The sequence below is a fragment of the Macaca fascicularis genome, chromosome 7, assembly GCF_037993035.2.
Source record: "Macaca fascicularis isolate 582-1 chromosome 7, T2T-MFA8v1.1".
Classification (NCBI taxonomy): Eukaryota; Metazoa; Chordata; class Mammalia; order Primates; family Cercopithecidae; genus Macaca; species Macaca fascicularis.
In genome coordinates, this window is record NC_088381.1 from 86954852 (window position 1) to 86967150 (window position 12299).

General features: G+C 34.4%; 1 protein-coding gene across 1 annotated transcript; it reads left to right on the forward strand.

Annotated features, from left to right (window-relative positions):
* The first annotated feature begins 403 nt into the window (after positions 1-403).
* LOC102138051 (olfactory receptor 4F3/4F16/4F29-like) lies at positions 404-1393 on the forward strand. The gene has a single exon (XM_005562450.3). The coding sequence runs from the start codon at positions 404-406 to the stop codon at positions 1391-1393; it is 990 nt and encodes a 329-aa protein (XP_005562507.3).
* Positions 1394-12299: the final 10906 nt, after the last annotated feature.

The following is a 12299-nucleotide window of genomic DNA, read 5'->3' on the forward strand; positions in this document are numbered from 1 at the left end:
ATGTTTGCACTTTTCATTCTGTAGCATTTTTTTTCCATGTAGAAATTAGGAAGCACAAGTCTCTCTACTATCTGATTTATCTCTCTTAAGTTTGTAGATGACTTTATTTATATTTTCTCTTCTTGATTATACAGTAAAGCCCAAACTAAATTTGAGCCTACATGATTAAAGAATACCAAGTATCTAGGTGTGGAAAAAATTCTAGGGCTGGCTCTCCATGAACCTTGTACTATGTAAATTCTAACGGTATAAAATGGCAAGATCACCTTGTAATCTTGAGCAGAGTAGTAGACATTTATGTCATTATTCCATAGCCAGAATGTCAATTTCAACTTAAAAATTATGTTTTTCTTCCTCTTTCGTTCTTCAGGTAACTTCAAGGTCAGCCTTGCACATGAAGTTGATGAATGGAGAAAATCACTCAGTGGTGTCTGAATTTTTCTTGTTGGGACTCACGAGTTCTTGGGAGATTCAGATTTTCCTTTTTCTGTTTTTCACAGTATTTTTTGTAGCAAGTATGCTGGGAAACATTCTCATTATGCTTACTATAATCTCAGACCATCACTTACATTCCCCGATGTACTTTCTGTTGGCAAATCTCTCCTTCATTGATATAGGTGTTTCCAGCATTGCAACCCCAAAGATGGTTTATGACCTTTTCCGAAAACATAAAGTCATCTCCTTGAAAGGATGCATTACTCAGATGTTCTTTATTCACACTGTTGGTGGTACAGAGATGGTGCTGCTCATAGTCATGGCCTATGATCGGTATATTGCTGTCTGTAAGCCCCTCCACTACCTGAACATCATGAGCCTAAGAACATGCATTTCTTTTATGGCTGTTGCTTGGACCATTGGACTCATCCATTCTGTGGCCCAACTGGCTTTTGTTGTAAACTTACCCTTTTGTGGCCCCAACAAAATGGATAGTTTTTATTGTGATTTTCCTCGGTTTATCAAACTCGCGTGTATAGACACATACAGACTGGAGTTTCTGGTCACTGCCAACAGTGGTTTCATCTCCATGGGCACTTTCTTCATCTTGATTGTGTCCTACATCTTTATTCTGGTCACAGTTCGTAAACACTCTTCAGGAGGTTCATCCAAGGCCCTGTCCACTCTCACAGCTCACATCACTGTTGTGGTTTTCTTCTTTGGTCCTTGCATTATTGTCTATGTGTGGCCATTTCCTACCTTACCTATAGATAAATTTTTAGCTATCTTTGATACCCTTATTACTCCTTTTATGAATCCTGTCATCTACACATTTAGAAATAAGGACATGAAGGTAGCAATGAGGAAACTGTTTCTTAGGGCTTTCAGTATCAGGCAGAATTCTTTTTCTCCCAGTCCAAACAAATTCAGATTCATCTTGACTATTCTTGGAAATTAATCTCTTTAATTGAACATTTCACAAATCATTTTAGTTGAGTTAGTGTTTTCAATATCTACTGTGAAATCTCTCCTCAACGGATTCTGTTCTGATCTGGTCAGTTCTTCACGGGGAACCCTTGCTTTAAGAATCCTGAAAATATTGATGAGGAATGAATTCACTCTCTGAATGTAGCTTCCTTGTTTATTTTTGAAGATTTTGGTGATAGTGATTGCTAAAATCTCACATACTGGGCACATTTCCCATTAATACCAAATTTTGGATGCTGTTCTCCTTGGCATGGATTCTCAAAGGTTTATCTCTTCTAATTCACGTGTGTACCTGTATTCATGTTTTCAGTTTCTCAGGGTCTATATACTGAGGGAAAAACAAAGTAAAGATAATTGCTTAGATAGCTCCGAGCATTTGAGGCTTTTGCCATCTTAATTTGTTCAGTTATAATTGGAAGGTAAAATTCGAGGAAAATCATAGAGAGACAACTCAGGAAACTTTAATATTATTAACCAAGAAAACATTTCGAGACCAGAAGATGTAAATTGCTTTACCACACAATGTGCATGATAATTATTTTTATCCCAATTATTTCCTAAACAAGTTATTTTTTATATTTTTTATATTGAAAAGTATATAAATATTAAATGATTATAAATGGATTAAATATTTTGGAGACGAAAAGAAGAAACACTGATTTATTAATAAATAAAAATGCAAAATATTTCCATTTTATGTGAACCAGGTTCATAACTAAATAAAAAGCAAATGATACATATGATTGCACCACTGCATTCCAGCCTAGGTGATAGAGTGAGACCTTGTCTTAAAGAAAAGCAAATACAAAGTGTAGAAATTACAAAATATATTACAAAACTGTCTATAAATGAAGAGATATAAAGCTGTAAATTAAGAAATACATTAAACTTTCCACATGATAAAATTTACACAATTATTCAAAGAATATACTATTCAAAAATAGTATAAATAATTGTTCAAAGAGAGTATTTCAGTGCTTATCTGGGTTACCAAATAAGAAGGAGTGGCTGTCATGTGAACCTGCTATTATTCAAGTGTGGATTAAACAGCCTTTTAGGAAACTGGCCTGCTCTTCATCAGCTCCAGAATGACCTGTAGCAATCCTTGTAGTGGCAGCAATAGACTGTTAGTAAGGAATTGGAAGCATAATGTTGAAGGCCGAAAGAAATATTACTGACAAATCTTCACCCTCTCTCCCACACAAATTTGCCACTGAATCTTAGCTATAGGATTAAACCCTCTTGAACTTGAGAAAAGATGTGTTGGCATTCCTGTTTTGTACCCCTTGCTTTTATGCATTGAAATCTTTCATCCTAAGTGTTGCATGCGTCTGAAATATCTTCCCATATTTTTAACACTAGTCCTGGCTTCTTTTATGAACTCCAGACGACATAACTGGAAAGAGCAATTCCATATATAACTTTTATGAAACTTGTCACCTTCCCTGTAGAAACTGGAGTTTTCTGCATTCTCACCCAGATTGGTGATACCACCCAGTTTTTTAAAGTTAGAATCTTGGTGACACAGAGATTTTTTTTTTTTTTTTTTATACAGAGTCTCACTCTGTTGCCCAGGCTGGAGTGCAGTGGTGCAATCTCGGCTCACTGCAAGCTCCACCGCCCGAGTTCATGCCATTCTCCTGTCTCAGCCTCCCAAGTAGCTGGAACTACAGGCGTCTGCCACCACGCCCGGCTAATTTTTTTTGTATTTTTAGGAGAGACAGGGTTTCACCGTGTTAGCCAGGATGGTCTTGATCTCTTGACCTCGTGATCTGCCCGCCTTGGCCTCCCAAAGTGCTGGGATTAGAGGCATGAGCCACTGCTCCCGGCCTGGTCTGTTCTTTTTAATATTGCTTGTATTTGTCCCTTTCTCTTTCTTTTTAGTGTCATTTCCTTGGCCTAGGATCTCCTATTCCTTACCTCCTAATCGGTCTGTGGGCATGGAGCCTCGCCTCCCCTTCCTCCCAGAATCTTCCCCAGAAAGCCACCAGAGGAATCTTCTATAATGTGAGCCTGATAATATGACTGCCCTCAGAAACCACCTACCGTATAGGGTTGGAATTCTTTTACTTCTCCAGATTTCTTGTATAGGATTGATAAAATCTTGGTGTTTGTATAATCTTAGATATTTTGACGTCACATTTTGACAAAGCATGTAAAATCGTGAGCACCAAAACCTGGTCTCTCTGGCATGAATGGGGACGTTCAAGAATTGATGTTTCTGGTACACATTATAGCATAATATGGCCCATAATAAGTTGAGATCACTGGTTGTGACTCTGGAAGACAAACATTGAAAACTAGCTTTACTGCGTGCTATAGGATATTGCAACACTATGGGGATTGGGGTGCGAGGGCTGCCAATCTAGGAGAGCATTCAGAATGCAGAAAACTGGAGAAGAGTTTGTGGAAATCATTTCTTTGGGATGAGCTTGAGCTGACATATAATGTATGCTGATACCACTGATAGAGATCATGAGGTGAAAAAACGTGATCTAAGAATCTTTAAATTTTAATTTTTCTCTGCCAGTGCTCTGTGACTTGAAGAAAGCCATAATTTCTGGAGGAAGATGGATGCCATATTCCTAATAATCTTTGACCCTGAGTCTGACTTGAAAATTTCATTGGGTTTTTGACAAATTTTCTCAAGATAGCTTTACAGATAAGATTGTAAAATGTAGATTGGATGATAATAAAATGTAATGGGGTCCCAATTATCTCAATAATTATGTTCTAAATGTGTATATCAGAGGAATTTTGCCTATTTTTGAGGATTCTTCTTTTTTAGAGCAGTTTTCTTATTACAAAATAATACAAATCTATTAAAGAAAATTAGAAAAATATACAGAAAGTTTGATCATATTTGAATAATACTTTTATCAAGGACCAGTGACAAACAGGCACGTAGATGTCTCTGAGCTTAGATAAGAATAGAATCAGAAATATGAGTTTCTTCTTCTTCTTTTTTTTTTTTTTTTTTTTGAGACAGAGTCTTACTCTGTCACCCAGGCTGGAGTGCAGTGGCCGATCTTGGCTCACTGCAACCTCCGCCAAGTGATTCTCCTGCCTCAGCCTCCAGAGTAGCTGGTATTACAGGCGCTTGCCACCATGCTTGGCTAATTTTTGTATTTTTAGTAGAGACGGGGCTTCGCCATGTTGGCCAGGCTGGTCTCGAGCTCCTGACCTCAGGTGATCCACCTGCCTCAGCATCCCAAAGTGCTGGGATTATAGGCATGAGCGAGCCACCGTGTCCAATCATGAGTTTCTTCTTTAAAGATTGTTAGTAGCTCTAGCAAGAGCAACAGCTAAGGAAAAAGTTTAAAAGAAAATAAAATTCATCAACTGTGTGATACAGTAGACAGTGTTATTAATAGCTAAAATACTTTCTTGAAGATAGAATTCTCCTGGTTCTAGTAGATTAAGAATTTTGCTTTTCTGTTAAGAACATTACTTACTAATAGAATAAAAAATATGAGTTTCTTCTTTTTTTGAGGCAAATAGTTTCAAAATTATTTAGATTATTGTATAATGAAGTAATAGTAGTGTAAAATTTATGATGTCTGAAAAACTAAAACTTGTTTTATGAAAATTTCGTTATAATCAAAACCATGAAGAAACAATTTATATTAATAGCATTAAGGTAGATAGATACCCTGAGATTATGTATCAAAACTTGTTTTCCTGCTGCAGAAGAAATAAATTTGGAGAATTTATTTTCCAAAAAGACTCAAACAATGTAATAAAAATAAGTCTAGGTCAGGATGACAAAATGAAGGCATACTTAGAAAATTTGTGAATAACATAAAAATGAAAAAAAGATTGGATGACAGAACAAAGTTACAAAAGCACTCAGATGCATCAAATTAAAAAAATTGAGAGCAGGAAAAATAAATATGTGAAATTCTATATTCACATCTAAAAAGCAAATTTGCAGAAGGCTATTCTGGGTCGTTTGCTTCTCCATATAAAGGAGTTTATTGATATCCTCAAAATAACTGAGCGTTTACTGAGACTTTTTTTTCTTAAATCATGAATGGGTGTTGGATTTTTCTCAAATGGTTTTCCTGTGTCCGTTGATATAATCATGTGTTTTTTTCTTCTTTAGCTTATTGATTTAATGGATTACATTAATTGGTTTTTGAGTGTTGAGCTAGACTTGCATAGCTGGGATAAATCTCACTTGGTCATGATGTATAGTTCTTTTTATATACAATTATCCCTCAGTATCTTTGCAGGATTATTTCCAGGACCCCTGTGGATACCAAAATCTAGATGCTGAAGTACCTTATATAAAATGTCATAGTATTTGCGTATAACCTATTCACATCCTCCTGTGTACAGTCATGTGTTGTATAATGATGTTTCAGTCTGCGGTGAACTGCATATATTGTAGTGGTCCCATAAGATTATAATAGAGCTGAAAAGTTTCTATCACCTAGTGATGTAGCCATTGTAACATTGTAGTACAATGCATTACTCGCCTGTTTTTAGTGATAATGGTACAAATAAACCTACTATGCTATCAGTCATATAAAAGTATAGAACATATAATTATGCACAGTACCTAATACTTGATAATAATAGTAAATGATGATTTTACTGGTTTATGTATTTACTATATTATACTTTTTATTGTTATTTTAGACTATACTCGTTCCACTTATGAAAAAATCCCCGCTAACTGTAAACGTGCCTCAGGTGGGTCCTTCAGGAGGTATTCCAAAAGATGGCATTGTTATCATAGAAGATGACAGCTCCATTCATGTCATTGTCCTTGAAGATCTTTCAGCAGGATAAGATGTGGAGGTGGAAGGCAGTGATATTGATGATCTTGACCCTGTGTAGGCTTAGGCTAATGTGTGTGTTTTTGTCTTAGTTTTTAACAAAAAAATTTGAAGAGTAAAAATAAATAAATAAAAAGCTTACAGAATAAGAATATAAAGGAACATTTTTGCAGAGCTATACAATGTGTTTGTGTTTTAAACTGTTATTACAAAAAAGTCAAAAAGTTGAAAAGAAATGGAAAAGTTTATGAAGTAAAAAGTTACAGTAAGCTGAAATTAATTTATTATTGAAGAAATAAAAATATTTTAAAAATAAAGTTAGTGTAGCCTAAGTGTACAGCGTTTATAAAATCTGCAATAGTATAGTATAATGTCTTGAATTTTCATATTCACTTACCACTTGCTCAGTGATATACCCAGAACAATTTCCAGCTCTGCAAGCTCCATTCATGGTTAAGTGTTTACCTTGTATTCTGAATTTTTGTGGTGCCTTTTCTATGTTTAGATACGCAAATACTTAACAATTGCCAACAATATTCAGTACAGTAACATGCTATACAGGTTTGTGGCTTAGGAGCAATAGGGCCTACTGTATAGCTTAGGTGTGCAGTAGACTATATCATCTAGTTTGTGTAAGTGCAGTCTACAAAGTTCACACAATGATGAATTTGCTTAATGATGCATTTCTCAGAATGCATCCCTCTTGTTAAGCGACACATGACTGTACTTTAAATTAGATTGTTTATATTACTTAATACAATGTAAGTGCTATGTAAATAGTTATTAAACTATTGTTTTTAAAAAATTTGTGTTACTTTTTAATGCTGTATTGTTATTTTTTGTTGTTTTTCTTTCTGAATATTTTTGATTCGAGGTTGGTTGAATTTACAGTTGTGGAATCCATGGATAAAGAAGAAGGACTGTACTTTGGATTCAATTTGTAAATATTTTTCTTTTCTTTTGTTTTTCTTTTTTTTTTTGAGACGGAGTCTCGCTCTGTCGCCCAGGCTGGAGTGCAGTGGCGCGATCTCCACTCACTGCAAGCTCTGCCTCCCGGGTTCACGCCATTCTCCTGCCTCAGCCTCCCGAGTAGCTGGGACTACAGGCACCCGCCACCACGCTCGGCTAATTTTTTGTATTTTCAGTAGAGATAGGGTTTCACCGTGTTAGCTAGGATGGTCTCGATCTCCTGACCTCGTGATCCGCCCGCCTCGACCTCTCAAAGTGCTGGGATTACTGGCATGAGCCACTGCGCCGGGCCTCAGTTTGCAAATATTTTTCTAAAAATTTTGGCACATTTGTTCATGAGAGATATTGGTATGTAGTTTTCTTTTCTTGTAATATCTTTGTTTGGTTTCAGTATTAAGGTAGTGCTGGCCTTATAAGGATGAGTTGAGATGTATTTCTTCTACCTATCTTTTGGAAGAGATTGTACAGCATTGGTATATTTTCTTCCTTAATTGTTTGGTAGAACTTACCGGTGAGTCTGTCTGGGTCTGACACTTTCTGTTTTGGAAGATTATTAATTATTAATTGAATTTCTTTTTTTTATTTGTATAAATTTAAGGGGTACAAGTGCAGTTTTGCTACATGGATATATTGTATGGTGGTGAATTCTGAGCTTTTAGTGTAACCATCACCCAAATGATATACATTGTACCCATTAAGTAATTTCTCATCTGTCACCCCACTTCCACTATTCTATCCTTCCAGGACTCTGATGTCTATTATTGCACACTCTGTGTTGTGTACACCTTATTTAGTTCCCACTTTTAAGTGAGAACATGTGGTATTTGACTTTGTTTTTGAGTTGTTTCACTTAAGATAATGGTCTCCAGCTCCAGCTCCGTACACGTTGCTGCAAAAGACATTATTTCATTATTTTTTAAGGCTGAATAGTATTCCATTGTGTGTGCATATGTGTGAGTTTATATATATATGTGTGTGTGTGTGTGTGTGTGTGTGTGTGTGTATTCCCACCAAATAAACCCATTAAAAAGTGGGCAAAAGACATGAATAGACATTTTTCAAACAAAAAACCATACAAATGGTCAAGAAGCATATGAAAAAATGCTCAACATCACTAATCATTAGATAATGCACATTAAAACCACAGTTGTCATTTTACTCCAGTGAGAATGGCTATTACTAAAAAGTTAAAAAATAACAGATATTGGAGAGGATGTAGAGAAAAGGGGAAACTTATATGCTATTGATGGGAATGTAAATTAGTACAAGCTCTACGGAAAACATATGGAGAGATCTCAAAGACCTAAAAATAGAAGTATCATTTGATCCAGAAATCCCACTACTTGGTAACTACTCAAAGGAAAAGAAATCATTGTAATCAAAAAGATAACTGCACTTGCATGTTGATCACAGCACTATTCACAATAGCAAAATCAACCTAAGTGTCCATCATGGATGACTGGACAAAGAAAATGTGATTCAATATCTTTTATAGATATAGACATATTCGGATTCTTGTTTGAGTTTTTGTAGATTGTATCTTTGAAGGAATTGGTTCATTTCATCCAGGTTATCCAAGTTGTGAGCATAGAGTTATTTATAGTATTTCTTAATTTTTTTAATGTCTGCAGGATCTATAGTAGTTTTTTCTTTCATTTCTGATATTATTAATTTGTATCCTTTCTTGTTTTTTCTTAGTTAACATAACTAGAGTCTTACTGATTTTACTGATGCTTTAAAAAAACCAGCTTTTGGTTTTGTTGATTTTTTTTTCATTTTAAAGAATAGTATTTTATTGAATAAGTTTTTTTCACAGAAAAATAAGCTTTAATCTACAATGAATGGCAGATTATACAGCAGAAAGCAATTTCTCGGTTTCCCACACTGATGGAAAGATTTTTACTAAGTAAAAAAGCCATAAAATTATATTCACAAATATAGTACTCTGTCTCAAAACATTCCACATGATTATTCACCATACTAATACCATGACATAAGATTCAGTCATTTGGTCAGGTTAAAGTGTAACAGTAATGAAAAAATGCAAAAATCTAACATAAATTACATTAAAACCTTTGTTACATCAAATCAAAATGCAAATTTCTTACAAAATACAGAAAAATCGTAAAATATGTAGTAATTTAAGTTATTACATTAAAGATACAGAAAAAGAAAGTAGTAAACTCCAAATAAACTATAGGCGGATCTGCAAACTTCGGACTTCAAAACAGAATCTTACCACTCAAACATTAATGTAGCGTTTATCTACTTTTTTGTTTGTTTGTTTTTGAGACAGAGTCTCACTCTATCACATAGGCTGGAGTGTGGTGGCATGATCTTGGTTCACTGCAACCTCCACCTCCCAGATTCAAGCGACTCTCCTGCCTCAGTCTCTTGAGTAGCTGGGACCAGAGACATGGGCCACCTCGCCCAGCTATTTTTGTAGTTTTGCAGAATTGGGGTTTCACCATGTTGGGCAGGCTGCTCTCGAACTCCTGATCTCAGGTGATCCACCTGCCTCAGCCTCCCAAAGTGTTGGGATTACAGGTGTGAGCCACCACGCCCAGCACATTTGTGTAATTTGAGGACACAATTGTCCCTTGATTTTTTGTATTGGTTTTCTGTTTTCAATTGTATTAATTTCTACTCTAATTTTTGTTATTTCCTTTTCCTGCTTACTTTGTATTTAATTTACTCATCTTCTAGTGTCCTAAGTTGAAGCTTGGATTATTGAGTTTAAAGCTTCTTTTTCTACTATATGCATTAAGACCAATAAATTTCCCTCTAAGCATGCCTTTTGCCACATCCCACAAATTTTAATACATTGTATTTTCATTTTCATTTCATTTAAAATATTTTTAAGTTTCTCTTGAGATTTCTCCTTTGACACTTGTGTTATTTAGAAGTGTGTGTTTAAACTCCAACTGTTTTAAAATTTCCAGCTATCTTTCTTTTGTGGATTTCTAGTTTAATTTTATTTTGAACTGAGAGCTTGCTTTCAATTTTGAAAGATTTTTGCTATGTAAATAAATTTTAATTGCCACATTTTTCCTTCTTTACAATATTTTTAGGATACATCTCCATTGTCTTCTGTCTGGATTTTGAATTAGAGTTAGAAATATTTTCTCTACTTGAAGATTATAGAGGAATTTACTTAGGTTTCTTCTAATTCCTGTTTGTTCATTTAAAAAGTCTTTAGACTTCTGCATCCTTTGGAATTTATTTTGGTATAGTGCCAGAAGTTGGTTTAATTTAACCTTTTCTACACATAGTTCTCTAGCTCCTTAGGTCATTTATTAAAATGTCCATATCAACTGATATGAGAGGTTGTCTTTATTGAGTACTACATTTCCACTGGCAATTTGGGATATTTCATTGCCTATTTGGTGCCAGTAATCCATTTGTTTATTCCTGTAATTTTAAAAAAACATTGTAGGAGTCTTTAAAATATTTTATTATCTGTTAAGGCTTCCTTCCTCCTCTTCCACTCCATTGAACTCCCTTTTCAGGTTTTCACAGCTCTTACTTGTTCTTTCAAATGAAATTTATAATCAATTTAGCGCCTCAATGAAACTGGATGATACTTTAATGGAATGGTGCTAAGTTTAGAGATTAACCTAGGGAAAATTCACATCTTCGTATTTTTCTTTTAATTCTTGCTTTTTTATGTGTCTCTTTTCCAAAGTGTTTCCCACTTTAAAATTTTATGCTTAAATCTCAGATTTTCTGGAGTTTCCTCCCATCCCTAACTGTCCTCCAAAGGTTTGGAGGAAATATTAAATTCAAATACTAGTGCTCTGGCACTAACTAGAGAGGATGACTTCATAAAATAAACTCTTTGGAGTATTCTTTCTTTGTATTTTTAAAATAAAAATTGATAGATAAAAATTTTCTATTCAAAAATTATAAGAGGTTATTTAGATATCCAGTTCCTTTCCCAGAGGTAAGCATTGTTATTTTTTCTTTTTTATTCTTTATATTCGATTGCTTGTGCATATATAAAATATTATGTCTTGTCCTTTCATTTTAAAAAATATAAATGATTTCCTGCTGTTAAGAGGCATTTCATATCTGTAGAAAGAGAGCTTTCCCAAGCTTTTCTTATTGTTTCAAATTATTTTGTTATATATTCTATAATTTATTGAGCTAATTCTTCATTGATGAACATTTTCTCCAATCTTGTATAATTACAAATATCTTAAAAATTATTATTTTGTCTAACAAAACGCATACGAAGTCACTAACACCATCTGACACACAGTCCATTTTCAAGTTTTCTCAGTTTTTACAAGGATTTTTTATAGCTTTTATTTTTACTTTTTATATATCTATGAACAGTTATTTCATGTTTGAGATTTCTTCCCCTCTATTCCTCTTTTTAAATTAAATTCAAGTTTTCTTAGATTGTGATTAGAGTATGTTATTTGTACTATTTCCAATTGTTGAGATTTCTGGTGGTATAATATATGGTCACATATATGGTCTCCGTGGATATTTGAAAAAAAAGAATAATCTGTTTTAGGTTTCAGAGTATGATGTTACTTAGATTTACATTATTACTTATGTGCTTTAGGTCTTTTATATTAGTCTTATGTTTTTGATCTCTTTTTCCCTCCGTTTGCGATTTATTTATAGCTTTCCCTGTTGGCTTGCCAGGATTCTGGGTGACAATTCCCTTGGATAAATGAACTTATATTGGTGATCCCAAGTCTCCGCAGTATCATTTGGTCAGTACTACCTGTGTGCCAATTAGCCATGTCTTTCACAGTAATAACATTTTTATAGTTTGTGCATGAAGCAATGGTAGTTCTAACCACAGTTGAATGTGGTTAAATCTTTGGAAATAGACACACCTTTGGTCTTTAAATAAGTACATTGGTGGCAAATATAGAAATGGCTTAGGGGCATTGGCTTACAGTCAAGTCCCCAAGGGTTGGTACTGAATAGATGTTTCTGATGACAGGTTTGTTTTGTATAGAAATTAATTAAATATACCTTGTACAAAGGAAGCAGCTTCGGTTGAGCTTAATGAGCAAGAATCAATACAAATGAGAAGAAGGACATTAAATCAGAATCTAAAATTACTTTTCTTTCTTTCTTTCTTTCTTTTAAAATTAATTAATT